This window comes from Mchenga conophoros, linkage group LG23, assembly GCF_057382185.1.
Source record: "Mchenga conophoros isolate Kocher_MC1m ecotype Shallow Benthic linkage group LG23, M_conophoros_male_GT1.1, whole genome shotgun sequence".
NCBI classification, from domain to species: Eukaryota; Metazoa; Chordata; class Actinopteri; order Cichliformes; family Cichlidae; genus Mchenga; species Mchenga conophoros.
Genome location: NC_140547.1, coordinates 52,285,456 through 52,303,460, shown reverse-complemented (window position 1 = coordinate 52,303,460; position 18,005 = coordinate 52,285,456). Strand labels below are relative to the sequence as shown.

At 41.5% G+C, this 18,005-nt stretch overlaps 1 protein-coding gene across 2 annotated transcripts in view; it reads right to left on the bottom strand.

Moving 5' to 3' along the window:
• Positions 1–18,005, bottom strand: part of dmd (dystrophin) — a 296,432-nt gene that overhangs the window by 93,430 nt on the left and 184,997 nt on the right. For both annotated transcript variants that reach the window (XM_085266347.1, XM_085266348.1), the window contains 21 exons: positions 16,383–16,544; positions 15,541–15,657; positions 14,745–14,918; positions 14,514–14,669; positions 14,268–14,438; positions 13,952–14,131; positions 13,683–13,802; positions 13,404–13,574; positions 13,018–13,140; positions 12,791–12,925; positions 12,004–12,156; positions 9,591–9,761; positions 6,324–6,446; positions 4,368–4,540; positions 4,059–4,194; positions 3,678–3,853; positions 1,921–2,068; positions 1,426–1,551; positions 814–963; positions 512–610; positions 142–241 (listed from right to left, as the gene is read on the bottom strand). In XM_085266347.1, coding sequence (XP_085122473.1) covers positions 142–241; positions 512–610; positions 814–963; positions 1,426–1,551; positions 1,921–2,068; positions 3,678–3,853; positions 4,059–4,194; positions 4,368–4,540; positions 6,324–6,446; positions 9,591–9,761; positions 12,004–12,156; positions 12,791–12,925; positions 13,018–13,140; positions 13,404–13,574; positions 13,683–13,802; positions 13,952–14,131; positions 14,268–14,438; positions 14,514–14,669; positions 14,745–14,918; positions 15,541–15,657; positions 16,383–16,544 — 3,064 coding nt within the window. The remainder of the gene's footprint in view (positions 1–141; positions 242–511; positions 611–813; positions 964–1,425; positions 1,552–1,920; positions 2,069–3,677; positions 3,854–4,058; positions 4,195–4,367; positions 4,541–6,323; positions 6,447–9,590; positions 9,762–12,003; positions 12,157–12,790; positions 12,926–13,017; positions 13,141–13,403; positions 13,575–13,682; positions 13,803–13,951; positions 14,132–14,267; positions 14,439–14,513; positions 14,670–14,744; positions 14,919–15,540; positions 15,658–16,382; positions 16,545–18,005) is intronic.

Sequence of the window (18,005 nt, the reverse complement as noted above, 5' to 3'; positions counted from 1 at the left end):
CTGAATCTAGTAAAATGAACTCTTACTGAACCTAATATCAGGACTTTCAGTTGTACTGGGAACATGAATTTGTGTCCTAAACTCAGTCCGAACTTAATCTTGTGTGCACATGCATGCGTGAAAGATTAAATGTGGTCTTACTGTCTTTTCTGGTTATAAGCTGAGCAGCCGTCCTCTCCTTGTGCTGCTGCAGCAGCTCCAAGATTACTGTCCAAGATTCCCTCAGCCTAATATATTTCATCTGAAAAAACATACAAACACACATGTGAGCAGTTTCCTTATTGTTGATAACAACTTCACAGGTAAGTGTCCAAGCATCAAATGCTGGAAGAAGTATGTATATTTTTTGAGTCGACGTTGTTTATATATATTTGTGTCTTGTTACATTTCTTCAAAAAGTAACTATTTATTCATAATATTTAAGGTAAAGGTAGAAGTGAGACAAGTCAGTGTTTTAATGATTTCATGTGACTGAATTTGCACGTGAGTCACCTGTATTTAATTTCCTCACCTTGCCAGGTTGCTCAAGAGGAGAGTCCTTGTATAACTGATCAGCTTTCTCCAACACACACTCCACCTCTGGCTGCTTGACTTGCACTTCGTTAATGAGCTGGAGAATCAGAGAGCTTAAACTGCAATAAGCCTTGTGGACAGATGAGTGTATTGCATGTAATATAATAAATAATATATTGGATGTAATATATGCAATGTATTATTTATTTCAGGCAGTTTGGGCTTGAATGTTTTACTAGTAAATGCCATGGTGCACTGATACCATGCATACATCTATATGCACACTGTTTTGCACCATACCCTGGCAGATGGTCCCTCAGGGCTGTGCTCCAGCTTGGCTCTGGTGCTGGATGCCCAGACTGACAGGTCATCCAGATGACTCTCACACTTCTCCATCTCCTTCAGCAGACCCTCGATCTCCAACTGACGTTCAGGAAGAGCCTTCGACACCTAAATGAAGATTGGCCATGAAGCCTACCACTCCCACCGTGTTGACCCATTTTTCAAGATATTTATTACTACGGGGGAGGTGAGGTGGTGATAATCTGGTCTGTAGTAAACACAGTATAAGAATGGTTTTCCATCGTCTTTCTGGTAAAGATTAAAGCTCACCTTCTTTGGTAAATCAAACTCTGTCTGGAGCAAATAAACTAAATCTAAGAGAATCTTTCACAGCTTTTGTACACAGTAGATGAAAGTGAAAATATTGCCACTTTGATAAACAAAAAGAGATTATAACACCAACAAACTTTCAAGCCGTCAAACCTAAACGTCGTAAGCTTAATGATGTGGTGCACTGCTTAGCTAGACGTAGGGAATACCCTTCTCTCAGAGCCTTTGTGTATTATTCAGTTGATGCCTTTCCTGGGCAGCGGCGTGCTGTCCGCTGTGTGTGTAGTGAAAGAAGCTGACCTGAGACCAGCGAGTGTTTATGATCCTGATGTCTTTCTGTTTATCAGCAGGAAATGTTATCTGCTTCAGTCTTGAGTTCAGATTCCCCATCACTACATTCTGGGCAGGAAGCTCCTCCACACATACCTGACACACACACACAGAGACACACACACACACACACAGACACACACACACACACACACACATACAGAGACACACACACAGAGACACACAAGCACATTACTGCAGCAGCTCAATACAAGCAGAATCTTATGTAAGATTTCAGAAACACACACACACACACACACACACACACATACACGATCTTGCAATAATTAAAACGCTGCAATGTTTTTACTAATTACACACAGCAACACATTGGAGTAATTTACATTGTGACTCATCTAAACTCATTTACACGATGATGGCAGCTAAATTAATTTGCATAAATCCGTAAATATGCACACACATTCAGAAGCTCATAGTAACTGTGTGGCTGTGAACTGAATATACCTGAACTTTGCCCAGAGTGTCTCTTATGTGCTGTGGCTCTGCAGGCTGCAGAGGAATGGCCAGGACGCCCTCAGCTTTGTCCAGCCAGCCCAGCATCGAGCCAACATTCTCCTGCAGCTCTGCGGTCAAGGTGGATGCCTCTGCAGACCTGTAGGGTTAGAGAATCCAAGAAACAATAAAAGAAGTGTTTTCCTCTTAGGGGCGGCTGTGCCTCAGGAGGTAGAGCTGATCATCTACTACTCAGAAGGTTGGTAGTTTGATCCCCGGCTGTTCAAGTCTGCATGTCAAAGTATGCTTGGACAAGATACGAGCCCGGTTGAACAAAGGGGCAGTATGAACGTGTTATTCAAAGTGCTTTGAGTAGTTTAGAAAAGCACTTTATAAAAACAGTACATTTACTATATTGAAAGACCACATGGGCACAAAAATCAGTAACGCACGCACGCACGCACACACACACGCACACGCACGCACGCACACACACACACACACACACACACGAGTGTATTCATATCCTTGTGTGGAAATCTCACTGACACAATGCTTTCCTTCGCTGCTTATCCTACCCATAATGCAATTGTAACGCTGACACTAAAACCACATTTTGAGTCTCAAAAATGCCTTCAAACTTTTGGGGGCTGTTGGTCCCTGTAAGTATAGTAAACGTGCACATTACCACCGTTACAGTGGGTTTAGGGAGCAGTGGCAAGGGAGGCTGACCAACACAGCTGATGCCCATATTCTAATCATGCTCCCTCTATTTTAGTAGCACCCAGGACCTGAAGAGGAAGAGGAGCACAAGCAGCTGAGCAAGAACGACACCAAAGGATGACTGTTTGAAAAAAAAAAAAAAAATCCAAAACACTAAGACTCAACCATGAGCCCATCGGTGTGTCAGTTTTCTAATTACATTTGTTTATACTGTTAGCTTTTTATTTGTTTCTGTGGAACTGATTCTACATGCTGCTAACAGGCTGCTTCTAATCCCATGAAACATCTGATGTTTAATGATGATAAAAGGACAAATCCACGTCCAGCTTTAACATCACGCTGGGTTCTTGGCTAGCTTAGGATTAGCATGCTGTCGGTGCAGGTGCTTGCAAAAATGCAAAGTTGTGTTAGCAGAATAATGCACAAAGTTTGCAATTTACAGTTGCACTCTTGTCTTTTTGTGCAATAAAAATAAAAGCAATGTCCACATCCACGCTGTAGATTGCACCATTATTTTCCTCCAAATACATTTTTAGTCCACATGACAAAAATCTGCTGATTACAGTACAATTGCAAAAAGCAACAAGCAGAATCAATCGACAGGCACACTAACAATTCCAACGAATTCAAATACTTGGAATTGGTTCTCTACAAGCACCGCTTCACAAATACCATCCCTAACAGGAACCATCATGGAAGGACAGGCCTCTCCATGGCACGCACCACCAGCTGACTAAAAACTCCTACAAGTGGTTAGAGAAGGCTGGACTGAAAGACAGCACAGAGACATTAATAATGGCAGGACAGGGACAAGCTCTGAGCACAAGATCAACAGAGGCAGGAGTCTACCAGGCAAGACCTGTGCAAATATGACCCTGAGGCAATCAGCACATAACAACATGTTAGCAGGCAGCGCATACTTGGAACACCAGGACCAAGTGCTTGAAATGCTTCTAAAATTCCCAAGATGTGGAACTCATGTTATGACAAGGCATGAGTTACTCTATCCATGTGGAAGCTACAGACACGTACACGTGCACATTTACCTCCTTTTTCGTTTGTTAAGCTGCTGGCAGACGTTGGCCCACCGAGTGTTCAGTAATTTGAGCTGTGATTGAAGCTGCAAAGCATCATCTGGTGTGCTCATCTGGCTTATGTCCACCCCTGCAGAGTTCACTCTGCCCAGCACCGCTTCCTGGAGGGGTATTTCCTCAGTCAAGTCCTGTGACACAGTAGATTATTACTGATTAATTATTTATTGATTTCAAGTGAAAATTATAGACAGAGATCCAGGTGGAATTTTAAGATTTCCCACAGTGTCGTTGACACTATTCAACAACAAACGCTCAAATTTACCTTTAATTTACAGGTTATATTTGTGCAGTTACATTTTCTCAAAAAGGAAAAGTAGTGTATGCGTGTTTTACCCTTAGGTGCTGTCTGTGTGCTCCTGGGTCACTCTCGGCCAGTTTCAAAGTCTCCTCAGCATCGTTCAGCCACTCCTCAAGCTCCTTCTGATCCGAAACAAACTTCTGCCACTTGGAGTTACAATCCTGCCAACGCCTTGACACACACACAGAAAAAAGTTTATTTATAATTGTGCACAATGTTTGAAATATGCATGTAAGCACACACACATAATACCACGTGTGCACATAAAACACACACAAAGGCAAGCATGCGTGCAGAAACGCACACACGTGCAGGACTCGCAGTATACAGGGAACCACCCTTACTTAAGCCTGTCCTGGTAGAGCTTGTTCAGTTTGCCCCAGTTGATACTGAGCAGGTTGACAGACTCCTGGATTCTTTGGCCCTCCAGAGGTCGAGCACCAGACATCATCTCCTTCCTGTGAGCCAGTACTCCATCGACGGGACCTCGCAGCTTGTCAATGTTCCCCTTTACGTCCTGCATGTGTGGAGGATAAGATTATGGTGGAAAAGTGACTGAGGAGAGTACACTCTCTGGTGTGAAAATATTTCGAATTGTTCTCTTAACACGATACATTTTAGAAGAAAACCCCAAAATAGAACAGAATATAATTTCCACATCCCAATTATGCACCATTCTATGTTACATAAAATCCCAAAAAGTACATCGAAGTTTGTGGTTTGTTGGGATTTAAATAAATATATTCTTAGTGCTTATTGTCTGATTATATCGTTTTATGTATGCCAGACCCACACGAGAACTATGTTAAGGGTGACAAGTTGCCCTGGCAACAGACTTTAGAAAGAGGAAGTGCAAAGCTGCAATATGTAAAATTAAAGATCCTTTTTTGAGTTAGACCACTCTGAGCCGTGTCTTTCTTTGCCGTTAACGAATACAAAGAACTGGATTTAATAGGTTGTAATGTGACAACCAGTTCAAAGGGTGTGGATACTTGTTCAAAGGACTACAGTAGCTCGAGTTGCTATTCATTATTACAACAGCTTCTTATGTTACAAGACGCACATTTTCCTGTTTGGTACGTAGTCATAGAAACTATGGTACACAGTAGGGATGCACCGATACCGATACTGGTATCGGGGCCGATACTGTAAAATATGTGTGTACTCATACTCGTAAAAGTTAACCGATACCAACTTATTTCATTAGTCAGAGGGTGGCTGGTCATTTCTGTTGTAGTTTTTTAGATTGGCCACTAGGGGGACATCCCGCGCTAAACAGGCACAGGGTTAGGCGAGTGAGACTGGCGGCTCCAGATAAAAAAGAGAAACTGGAGGCTGCTGTAGCTAGGCTAAACAAAATGCCAGCAGTGTGGACCGGAACAGCCGACTTTAGCTCAGGTTTTGGAAAAGCGATGAAAAATGTCAAGAGAAAATCCACGGGCAGTTAAAACAACAGAGGCTCTGACTCATTTTATCGCTCTGGATGACCAGCCAATGCCAGTCGTGGAAAACAGGATTGCGCCGTCTTCTCAGCGTACTCGTACTCGAGCTGCGATATAAAATTCGCAACCGCCACACATCAGGGAGATAATGGTGCCAAAACTTTCTGAAGAGGTAAAGACAGCAGTGTGTGCGCGATGTCAGTCCTCGGTTTAACGGCACAGTGGACTGTTGAGGAGTTTGTTCGTCAATGCCAAATACTTTCGTTATTTTGTTTGTTTACAATATGGACACTCTGCAATAATTTAAAAGTTTATTTTATTCTCAAACCTAAGTTGTATTTATTTTATTCCAAACAGGAGTGTTTATTTATTATTCTGAAAGCTCGAGACAGTGCCAATAGTTCAGTGATATTTTGTTAAATTACAATGTGGAGACTCTGCAATAATTTAACAGAAGTGCTTATTTTTCACTTGAAATTTTTTTGTGGTCATTTTTATTAATATTTTATTTTTTACCGGCAGAGAATAAAATAAAACCTGTCTTCCAATTCATTGCATTTGTGTGTGTGTGTGTGTGTGTGTGTGTGGTAGAAAGAAGTTTTTGTACTCTGTATCGGCAAGCACTCAGATCCAAGTATCGGTATCGTATTTGTTTGAAAAAACTGGTATCGTTGCATCCCCAGTACACAGCATGAGAGAAAATACATTAAAAAATAAAACAACATTGACTACAACAGGAAACTCAGTATAATGGTATAAACAACAGTATAATACTTATAGGTTTTAGTTATTTGATCACACTGGTGGTCAGTTTTGACTGACTGGGCTTTCAGACAGAAGTTCAAAAGCAATGCTGACCTTCAGGCAGTGCTCTTGCTGAGACATGTTATAATATGCTGCAGGCCAGTATTCAGGAGAGTTCAGCTTGAAGTCCGTCTCTGACACCGAGCACAACAGCGCCTGGAGCTCTGTGATATACTCCTGATTACACAAGTGCACACACATGCACACACAGACACATAAAAAGGCAACACAAACATACAAAGCAGAGCCAAATCAGAAAAAGAGAACATATCAAAGAAAACAACATCTGCAACTGATCTGCAATTTTGTTTTCTCGTCATCTTTTTTGAATGTGTAAGAAATCTCAATAAATGACTCATTTTCCTAAACCCCCAAATTTTCAAACTACATTTTGTATCTGCATAGTTTATTTTTGTCTAATAATAAACTTGTTGTGTATATATATGCATTTGTGCATAAGTCATGTAAGTGTAACACATATGATCAAAACCCAGAAAAATGTGACCAAACAAAGGCTGGGAACTCTGCATGGCCAGTACTGAGTAAATGTCTCTTTGCAAACACAATAACCATTGAAGCCTTTTGAGCTCAGAGTATGTGACTCCGTGTTTGATTGAATAGGTTTCATTCGTTCTGCAAACTTTTAGTACTATGAAGCGATGGTGTCCCTGTTTGGAGGCCTAACCCAGCTGTATCCTAGTTTAGGTTAAAGGGTGAGGCAAAATCTTCAGCTTGTGCCTGATGTAGTTTATTGAGATACTGAGTTGTATTTATGTTTCTTCTTTCTGTCATAGAAGTCAAGTTACTGACATTTGCTTCGAGAATTTGGAAACGTTTGTTAAACTGCAGTTTTTTGAATTCTTTCCATAAAAGCTACGCAAACTACTACCTAAAAACACTTGTTTTCATTTTTAGAGTCCCAATCAGGTGCATCGAGTAACCCAAGCCTGTTAATTGTTAGGGGACGGCTGGAGGAGTCTGAGTGTTGAGAAAGCCTTAAAATGTGCATCTTTAATGACGACTGTGAACGAGCTGTAACACTAACAGGCTAATTGAGATCTGAGGATCTTTGGTCAGTGAGAGCTGAGGTCTCCTGGGGGGTCCTACTTTGAACTGTCCAAAGCAAAACTAATATGCTAATCTTGTTTTTTTATTTTAAGGATCTCAGTTTTTACCACTGATGCCCAAACATCTGCATGCTAACGTGCACCTGGTGCCATAGAACCACTTGTGTTCATCACGAAGGTCAAAGTGATTTTGATGTGAAGACCTGGTGGGCTGATCCTTCAAGCCTTTGCAAAAGAAAAACCCTTTCTCTGATATCATGCCAGGTGTGTGTGTGTGTGTGTTATGAGGTGAACTTGAGAGGTACAGTTTTGAATGCCTTTGCTTCTCTGCTTACAGTCATCATGGTTTCCTACACTAGGAGCACGTCTCTGAAAAACATGCTGTCACCTACCATCCTGTAAAGTTACCGCTCACTTTTTTTGACGTCTCGTATTTTAAGCCAACAACAAGCCCATAAAGTGCACACAATACTACGTTTCATGTTACATGCTTTTTCTTTCTATTGTTGGTTTGTTCTGTGCATATGGCTGTTTATAATTATGTGTCCCACAACACTGTAACCATCAAAACCTAGACTGTCATAATATCACTCAGCTGTGTTCCTAAACCTTCGTTAGGCAGCAGTTTTCCCTGGATGCTAAAGACTGACTATTGTTATTTTTTTCATAATTCTTAAGACTCATTTTACATTTATTTATTTCTTTTTAATCAACTTCACTGGCTGATCAGAACCTTCCTGCTTAAAACAGACGTGATTAAAAGTGGGAAAAGCGTGTGGTCATATTTATGAATTATGTCAACATTGGACATTATTTTAAGAGCAAAGGCTGCATAGTGATTAGACTCTAATTTACTGCCTCACATTAGTAGCAAAGGACCAAACACTGCCCACACATTTTCATTGTGAGCCTTTCCAACATTTTGTATTTGACTCTCGTGTGTGAGCACAGAGCACCTGTAGTTGACAGTGGACTTAAAGCCACTCAGGTTTGACCTCATATTAAACAATAACAGAATTGGTTTCATCTGCCAGCTAAAAGGTTCATGTTTGATCCCTGGGTGCTTCCAGTCTGCACGCCAAATATCCTTGGGCAAGACACTACCAACAGGGGTGGCCAGATGTGCGGCCTTATTTCTTACCCCCTGACCTGTAACTCTGAACTCAAAATAAGACTTTATTTTGAGAGCACTTTAGTATTATGAAGACAGTGTCCAGAAGATGTCAGCTTCATAAGATCGCTGTGATCAGTAATATTTAAGGAAAATATTTGACCAGATGAGTGACATTAGCAGCTTATATGTTTACTGTCCAATGCTGTGAGAGAGCAAGGCAGAAAATGACAAACTGATACTACTGTGCTTAAGACTGGTCTGAAATCACATGTAGAAATAAACTAATGTATACCTGAAATCTGACAGTTCACATGCGTATCTGTCTATGTACATGGATTTCCTGTTAGTGGCTTACAAGATAAATACATCGTCTGTGATTTGCAGATCAGGGAACTGCCAGTAATGTGATTGGTTTGTGGAGCAGGAGGCATGCAGTGACACAGAGTAAGACAAAGCAACCAAGGAGATTTAAACTTGTGTACAGGTATAATGTGTGGATGAGAATGCAGCATAGAAAGACACAAAAAGCAACTTGTTTCCTTGAGTGGAGAAAATCAAATCCAGATTTTCAAAACATAAAAATGTATTGTACTATCAGTTTTGAAGGTATTAAAAATGTAAAGAGATAGAGAAGGTCTCAAATTTGGGGTATTTAGGTAGGGACTAATATTTTACTAAAAGATAACGTTGGTAACATTTTAAATGTTTCTTATCATCCATAAGTTTCATAGGCAAACACACAAAATGTAACCACTCTATGCTAACCACTCTATGCTAACCACTCTATGCTAACCACCTCGGTAGCACTATTAAAAAACAGCCTACATGAATTCTGAATCTAGTAGTAAATTATTAAGATAGCACTACTAGCATATCATAGTTGTTAGAGCTAATGAGTTTGTGGTACCAATATTAGTTTGTACTCGATCAGAACACTGTTCGTTGGCTGACTGTGGATTTAATAAGTTTACTGCTCCTAACCTTCGTTTGGATTGAAGCTTTCATGCTGTTACATAAAAATGAATTGTTACAACTTTTACTACTACCTTTGAGAGATTAAAGAGTTAGTATTGAAATATAATAATTAAAGTATTTTCTGTTAGTACTGTAGATACACAAGTTGTGCCTACTGAAACTCACACATTGTCTTTTGAAGGGTATGAACTTGCCCTCCACCTCAACCCAGCGTGTGTTGAGCTGGAGTTGGCGGGGCTCCACTAGATTGGTGGCTCCAGCCTCTGAAAGCTGATTGGCTAAGCCCTGCACCTCCTTAAGCTCCTCCTTCTTCTTGTCGAACTCTGAGCCAATTTCCTATTGAACAAAATCAATGGGGAAGGTCACTTGCTATTGGTTGGGGGCCAAGTGGGGCAAGCACAGAGAAGTATGTAGATGTATTGGAAACACATTCTCTCTCACACACACACACACACACACACACACAGTTACACAAACATTTCAAATAATAAATAATGACACATTCCACTTTCTTTTTCCCATCAGCACATCATTTACCCATCAGAGACAATACATTGACAAAAGGGACAAAGTGTTGTGTTCGTCAGTGTCACATATAAACATACAAAGTTCAGGCTGCATATTTGTATAGTATTTAACTCCATTTCAAAAAGAAAGCAGTGCTATGATCATGAGGCACTGACTGCCTTGAGACTTTATTCATACAGAGAACAAGTAAAGTTATTGTGCTATGTGAGAACTAAGCAGCTTCTGGCTGAACAGAAACAAAGAGCTACACGAACAGACTGGAAGCAGAAGGATGGACAGAGACACAGACGGACAAGCAGTGAGGAATATCTGTCGCGGCAATGATGATGAGTCTGAGACGTGCGGGTGGTGTGTCCGCTTAGCGAAATGTCATAGTGATCATCTGAAAGTGAAACACATACAGAGAGTCAGAAAGGGCGGGGAAACTGGTGGGAGTCCAGGGTTTCCTTCTCACACCTTCTCCAAATCAGAACCAGATGTTAGTGCTGCACTGCTGTAGCACTTTGATCAAAATAAGAAATCATTGGACATCTTAATACTTAAAATTGCTCTAAACAAACAATATGATTCTTGTGTTCTTTTCAGATGCTGTAGTTTCAAAAACTGGAAGGAGCGCCTACAAACTGTAACAAAGATACAAATGCTGCCTTCACAAGCGTATGAAATTGATTGAGATCCCATTTTTAACATGGGTTTAATTTGACGTTGGCTCACCCTTTGCAGCTATAAAACCCTCAACTCTTCTGGGTAGGCTTTCCCTTCCAAGTGCATTTGTGAAGTCAGACACTGATGGTGGACGAGTAGACCTGGCTCGCCGTCTCAGCTCCAATTCATCCCAAAGGTGTTGTATTGGGTTGAAGTCAGGACTCTGTGCTGGTCAGTCAAATTCTTCCACACCAAACTTGCTCATCCATGTCTTTGTGGGTCTTCATGCACTGAAGGATTAAGAGTTCCTTTCACTAGAACTAAGAGGCCGAGCCCAGCTCCTGAGAAATGGCCCCATACCAAACTTTACAATTGAGACAATGCAGTCTGACAAGAGCCATTTACTTGGCAACTGCCAAACCCAGACTCATCCAGTGGATTTCCAGACAGAGAAATATGATTCATCGCTCCAGAGAGCACATCTTCACTGCTCTAGAGTCTAGTAGCACCATGCTCTAGGCCACTACATCCAATGCTTTGCAATTGTGCTTGTCATGGTGATGTAGGGCCTGGATACAGCTGCCCAGCCATGAAGCTCTCTACCTACTGGTCCCGAACTAATCTGAATCCCACATGAAGTCTGGAGGTCTATAGTGATGTGCACTATACACCTCAGCATAACCTTGCTCTGTCATTTGTACATCTGTGGCTATCTAAGTGATTGGAACACCTGAATTCAATGGTTTGTGTGAATAAGTGATTACTTTACACCACAGTGTATATAAATTATTCTGAAAAACTAATCAAGTGGCAAATATAAGTAAAGTACACGGTTTTAATATAATGTTGGCAATGTCTAAAGCTACTGAGTTGGTCAAGTGAGGTCAAGTATGTTTGCTGCAGCAAAGCTCAATAGTATACTGAATTACATAGGAGCATGTTTTATCATCATCATGAAGTAATAAACAGGGATTTTAAGTTCAATGCTGCCTTAAAAGACAGTTAGTAATTATTTAATGACAATAAAATATTGCATACAACTCTGGTCCATTGATAAAAAACTAAATCCTTGATAAAATCTACAGGTGATCGTAATAAAAAGACTATTCCCTTAAAAAATGCTCAGGGAGTGTTTCCATGTCATTAAGCTGCAAATCTTTGATATTAAATCTTTATCCAAAAGTTGGAGAAGGGGAGAGGAAGGATAGAAACAAAGGAATATATACCGCAAAACACAGAATGGCAAAAGATCAAAGCAGACGATGTGGGAAAGAAAAGGCGTGAGATGAAGAGCTGCGGTGACAAACAAAGTCAGGCTGTGGGTCTTTGAGAAAAGCCAAATAGAAAATACAAAGAAGTGCTTTATGGAATGGAGCTGTGTGTGTGTTTCTGTGCACATCGTCACCTTGACCCTCTCTCCCTCAGGCGGGTCAGGCAGTAAGTCCACTCTGCGCTGAATGTCATCTAGCCAGGCAAGCAGGTCATGTGACTTCCTCCTGTATTGGTACCACTGGGGCGCAATGGCCAATGCCTTCCTGTTTCGAAGGACGCGCAGGTCCTACATGCATGTGCCCACACAAGCACACAGAGACATGCACACACATGAATATCACGAATATCTTTATGTGACAGCTTTCATCCAACTGACCTGCTGTTACATGTATTCAAAATAAAACAGTGTTTATGTGCAGCTATAGCTGAGAAGAACATTAACATTCATGTCATCTTGCTTCTTTCCTCCCACAATTATTATCTCAAAAAAAGCTGGTCATGAAAGTACTGACTCAAAAAGTTTTCATTGTAGAAACTGTTTCTGTATTTGCATGTATGAGCACGTTAACATGTTTTTATTTATTTCATGTAATACATACATACTTCTATATTTATAGAAGCAAGTACAACAAGTTTAGTTTTGTATTTAGTGAAAATGAAAAAATCTTTACTTTGTTAAGTTTTATTTTATTTAATGTAATGGTTTGCTTTATTTTGGCTTATTGTTAACATAATATGCTAATATTAGCATAATATGCTAGCCAGCAAAGAGCAACTTTTTGCTGACTTGAACACAGATAACAGGCTTTGGCTTAATGTGTTAGCAGCAACTTTTAGCTATTTCATTGCAATGATATAACACATTGTGAATATACTCCCATGTTATTACTCTGTTTAATATTAGCTGTTGTGTGTGTTACCTTCACTGTGTTGTATTTCATGTTCAGCTTGTTATGCTTAAGTCTGATCTCCTCTCTCTTGTCCAGATCCGGGACTCTCTTCTGTAGACTCTCTCCTTTTAATAGTAACTCCTTAACTGCGCCCTCCTCACAGTCCTAAAAAGTACATGCTTGGTTTGTTAGTCGAAACAGAAAATGACTGGAAGTCACACTAGCTGTGACTGAACCTTGGTGTGAGGGTAACAGACCTTGTCCTCCAGGAAATCTTCTTCCTTCAGGTTTTCCCCTTGTTTGACTTCATCTTCCAGGAGCTCCAGCCAGACCTGCGCGTCACTGTGGTACTGCTCCAGCTCTTTGGCTGATGCTGCCGTCTGCCGCACACACACAGTCCCATGGCAACGATGTACAGGCGCACACATACACACAGAACGTACATTTATTTACACAGTCGCAGACCTATGTAGTAAGACTAAGAAGAAGAGTTAAGGAGCAACTACAATTTGAAATCTATTAAAGTAAATTCATGGATTTTAGGATTTAAGATATAGCATTTAACAATAAATATGAAACAGCCAAACAAACAGACTGTGTGTTACTGCTCTAAAAGTATATCTCCATAAAGGTACTTCCCTACCATTCCAGAGGTAATGCGCTGAGAGATGGTGTCAAATCTGTGGTTAAGCTGCTCCAGCTTGGGTCTGACCTGGGCCTGGCAGTTGTCCCCCCTGGTGGACATTAACTCTTGCCCCAGAGACCTTACCTCCTCCATCTTTCCTCTGGTGAGTTCCAGCTCTGCACGTAGCACCTGCAGGTCCCAAGACACATATGTAAGGTGCATAAACTGTCTTCACCAAAGGCATGAAAGAAACATTTGGCATAGGGAAAAAGCCTCAAAGTATATAAACAATAGAACCTTCAACACATCACTGGGTCCCTGGCTGTCTATCTCATTCATTTTTCTCTCTGCACCATTGATCCATCCATTCACTTCCTGTATTTGTCCATCCAACTTGTGCATCTGCTGCTGGTAGTCCTGAAAGAGATAAAGAAAGAGAAAAATCTGACTCTTCTTCTGCAAACAGTGACATCTACAAGAGCTATATTTAGCAAACCAGGTCTAATATTAGAACCGAAACAACAGGTAAAGGAAAATCACAGAATGATTTCAGCTCTATTTCTGACCAGCAGCAGGTTGAGCCATTCTTCTGCTCTAGAAGTCACTGCAATCCAGTTGCAGTGCAGCAGGCTGACTTTGTCGTCCACCAGGCCTCCGTGGCCGCGCAGCACAGCCTTTAAGGCCTCGGCGAGGTCCACCACTGCCTGCAGCTGTGGCTGGTGTCTCTCCGTCTCCCCATGGATGCACTGAGAACAATTAGGAAACAAGGACAGAAGAACTTTTCTATGTAAGGTGACCTTGCATGTTTATAAAGGCACTTAAAATAAAAGATATTATCACTCTTTAATGTTTGTCTTCATGTCGATATATACACGTAGGTACCTGTGCCCACGCCACCTCATCCTTCAGGTCACTGGGCATTCCATCCACTGCAGAGCGCCTCGTCAACTCGGCATCAGTGGCGGCGAGCCATTCTGTGAGCCCGTTCAGCTCCTTACGCAGCTTCCTTGACAACTTCAGACTCTTCTCCAGCTCCAACTTACTCTCTGTCACCTACAAACACATATTCTTTGATTATGCTGGTGGAGTTACTCCAGTGTGTGTGTGCGTATGTGTGTGTGTCCTAACCTGAGCTCCCATCTGGTTATACAGCAGTTTCAGGGCGGTCACTCTGTCGTCCAGCTCTTTGGGCTGCTCAGTCTGCTGCCGCTGTACGATTTGTCTGCCTGTTTTTATAACCGTCTCCACCTCCCCTTTCACTTCACTCAGCGCTTTATACAGCTTCTGTTCAAGCCAAATAGATAGAAGCCACTTAAAATAGAATCTCTCCATCAGTTCGTATGTGAAACAAATACCCACCATGCACTGCTCCAGCTGTGACTGCACCACATCCTGCTCCACACTGCGGATGTCCAGCACCCCCATTTGACTTTTGACCCAGGCTAGCACGCGCTCACACTCGAGCAGCCGAGAATCAAAGTTGGCAGGCTTCTGGAAGAGTCGGAACTTAGTCCACACATCTGCCAGCATATTCTGGGAAATGACAAGACCCATAGTACACATAATGATAGGCAACGAGTCCTACAGGAGTACTGATTACAGCAAACACCATATCCTGTCTGTACATGTGTCCACTAACATGGCAAAAAGTGGTCATTGATACAGTTACCACGGCAATAACTTCCAAAGACACGTTTGAGTACTGGCAGGTATTTGATCACCTGTCAGTGGCGCAAATGTGCAACACACATGCATACTTGCAGTTGAGTAGTATCTTGCCCAAGGATATTTGGCATGCAGACTAGGGGAAGCCAGGAATCGAACCACCAACCGCTCAGTAGATGACCTACCACCTGAGCTACAGCCACCCCACATGGCACAGTATGCTCGCACTGATGTAAGTAATAATGCCCTTTGATTTTCAGCATTATCTTCTGCGTTTTATGCTGTACTGTTGGTTGTACCACCCAACACCTCAAAACAGGTTCTGATGAGGAAATTTGATGTGCAGGAGATCTGAGCATTCGAGTAGAGTCCATTTACATGTTTTCTAGCTTTAGGATAAAAAACGTGACCTGATGTTTTCAAGTGGTCGTCAGTAAGGGCTGTTTGCACCTATATTACCCATTTCAGCACACTGTCTGTGGTTATGTACCTGGGTAAGGTCCATCTGTCCCATGATCTTTGGGGAAGGCTCTTTGTCTTTGTTCTGGTTCTTCTTCCTCAAGTCCTCCAGGGTCGTTTCATGGCTGCTCAGCTCTGACTGGATTTTCTTGTGAAAACACAAACACACATGATACATAAGGAATTCATGTAATTTTATGTAATTTATTAAATTCAATTAAACACTAAAGTCAAAGTGAAATAACCCTAAAAATGCTTAAATGGACTGACAGTGTACAGCCTTCTGCTGACCACAAGGGGGAAGGAGATATCAAGAAGAGAGAAGATGGAGTCCAAACACGAGCCTACATCACCGCCACACTTACAGATTCTCTCGCACACACTTTGTCTCTGCCACCCTTCTCTTTAAAAACAAAGTCCACTCTGCTCCAATAATGTAATCATCCTTTTATCCTCTTGTGTGTGTGTGTCAGTGAGAGAGAGATTGAAAAAGAGATGGTGAAAGGGAGACAGAGAGAAATCAAGTCAAAGTGTGGGGAAGACAGCAGGAAAAAGAGGCAAGGACACAAAGACCGAGGCTGTTTGTGTGTCTGTTTGTTTCCTAACACCAGTGGTGAGCGGTGGTCTGGATTTGCCCTTAAACAGAGACTTTCAATCTGCTAAAGACGCCCAAACTGGTTTCAGAACTGGTTCTTTTTATTTTGGCCAGCTGATATTAGACCTCACACTTGGGTGCTGTAATATTTTACAAATGTTTGTAAAGTCAGGATATCGTTTGGAATTCTGTCTTCCTCGGTTGGCGTGGGAAACAAATGCCTTTGTTCCTCTCATGTGACTATAAAGGTTATAGAGGGATTATTGTGCTATGGCTACCTGAGCTTCCTGTGGTATCTGCTGAGCGTCGATTTGATCAGCCAGGTATGCAGTAAGGTGGCGGTCTGTGTTAGCTAAGGATTCCTGGATCTGCTTCAGGGTCTCGTCATTCTCCCGAGCCCACTGGAGGTTCTGCTCCAGCTCTTTTTGCCTGAGTGCTGCCTGTGGAAACAAGAAAGTCAAAAGACATATTCTAACTCATGTAAATTAGAACAAGAACAATAACTAAAAGTCCGGCCCCTCTCCTGTAGAACCAGCGCCCAGTTTGCGTATCTTTAAATATGAAAACAGACTATTTTCTAGCTATTTACAGGCCATGAGAATTTTAGCACAGTAAAGCACTCGTAGAGGCTTCACTATTAGCACACAAACAGACACACACAGCTACATACACGAGACAGGAGTACATCTACACAAAGACACACAGCCCCCTGTGTGTACCCTCTTGAAGGATGGATTCTGGGATTTCTCTCGCATGTCCTCTCGGTGTTGTCGCTATATAACCGACGCTCTTCTGAAATTTGTTATCAGTGAGGTGTCTCAGTGTCTACTGCAGTGTTTCCATCTTCACTCTCTCGTTAACTGCAGACAGGAATAACTAGTAAACAATCCTATTACATCATATAAGAGCCTGTGTGACTGTGTGTGAGAGAGAAGGCTTAAATGTATGCGGTTACAGGTGAACGTACTAATCCCATACAGAAGGATAATGGTTCCAAGTATAGTCCTGAGGCAGCCTAAGCCTTGTGCTAGCAGTGCATGCGTCTGAGGCCCTCACTCGGGTTTTTCTTCTTACTCATTATTCCTCTATCCCGAACATCGGTGACTGACTGCCTTATGTTAAAAACACCTTCCAATTGGTTTTCATCTGTTACCAAACAATGAAATGAAATCTCCAAGTATGCATCTGTGATCTGAAGAAATGAACAAGGAGACGTGGAATTATTTAATTATTGTTTTTTGCATGCATGGGGCAGATTTATCACTTTAAAGTGGAACATTAATATATTGAGATTATTATTCTGCTCTGTCAGCTAACTAGAGCTTGTGAAAGGAAGCTGACTGACTCTTGCACTTATCTTATTTTTCATCAGCTAAGTAGGGTGAAAAGGAAGAATGCTGCTTTTTGAAGCCTCTGGGGTAAGAGTAATCGCCAATGACAACAGAGCCACAATCTCAGAATCACTTTCTAAATCAAAATAAGCTGTTATAGCAGCACAGCATGTGACAAGTGAAGTAGATCATTGTTCTGCTGAATGAAACCAAAAAATTGTCTGAATCTAACAAACATTGTTGAAAATGTTACCTTTCTCCCAAACCCCTTTAAAGTCGACTTCTGTAGCATGCTCAGGCCTTCAGTTTACTGACGGTACTGTGTCAGTAACAGAAGTCATACTTTCGTCTGTACTGTGGCCACTCATAGCAAGTCACCTTTTATCATCAGATGAGAATAAACCAAGATTAAACAGTGAGTATGGCTCGTCTCTATTTAGCTTATTTATCGTGCACCTCTCGTCATGGAAAGAAAGTTGAAACATGATGACAGAAAAAGAGTTCCTTTAGTTTTTGATAGAGTAAACAGAATGTCAGATTTTCATTTGGGCATTTTTTTATAACATTTTA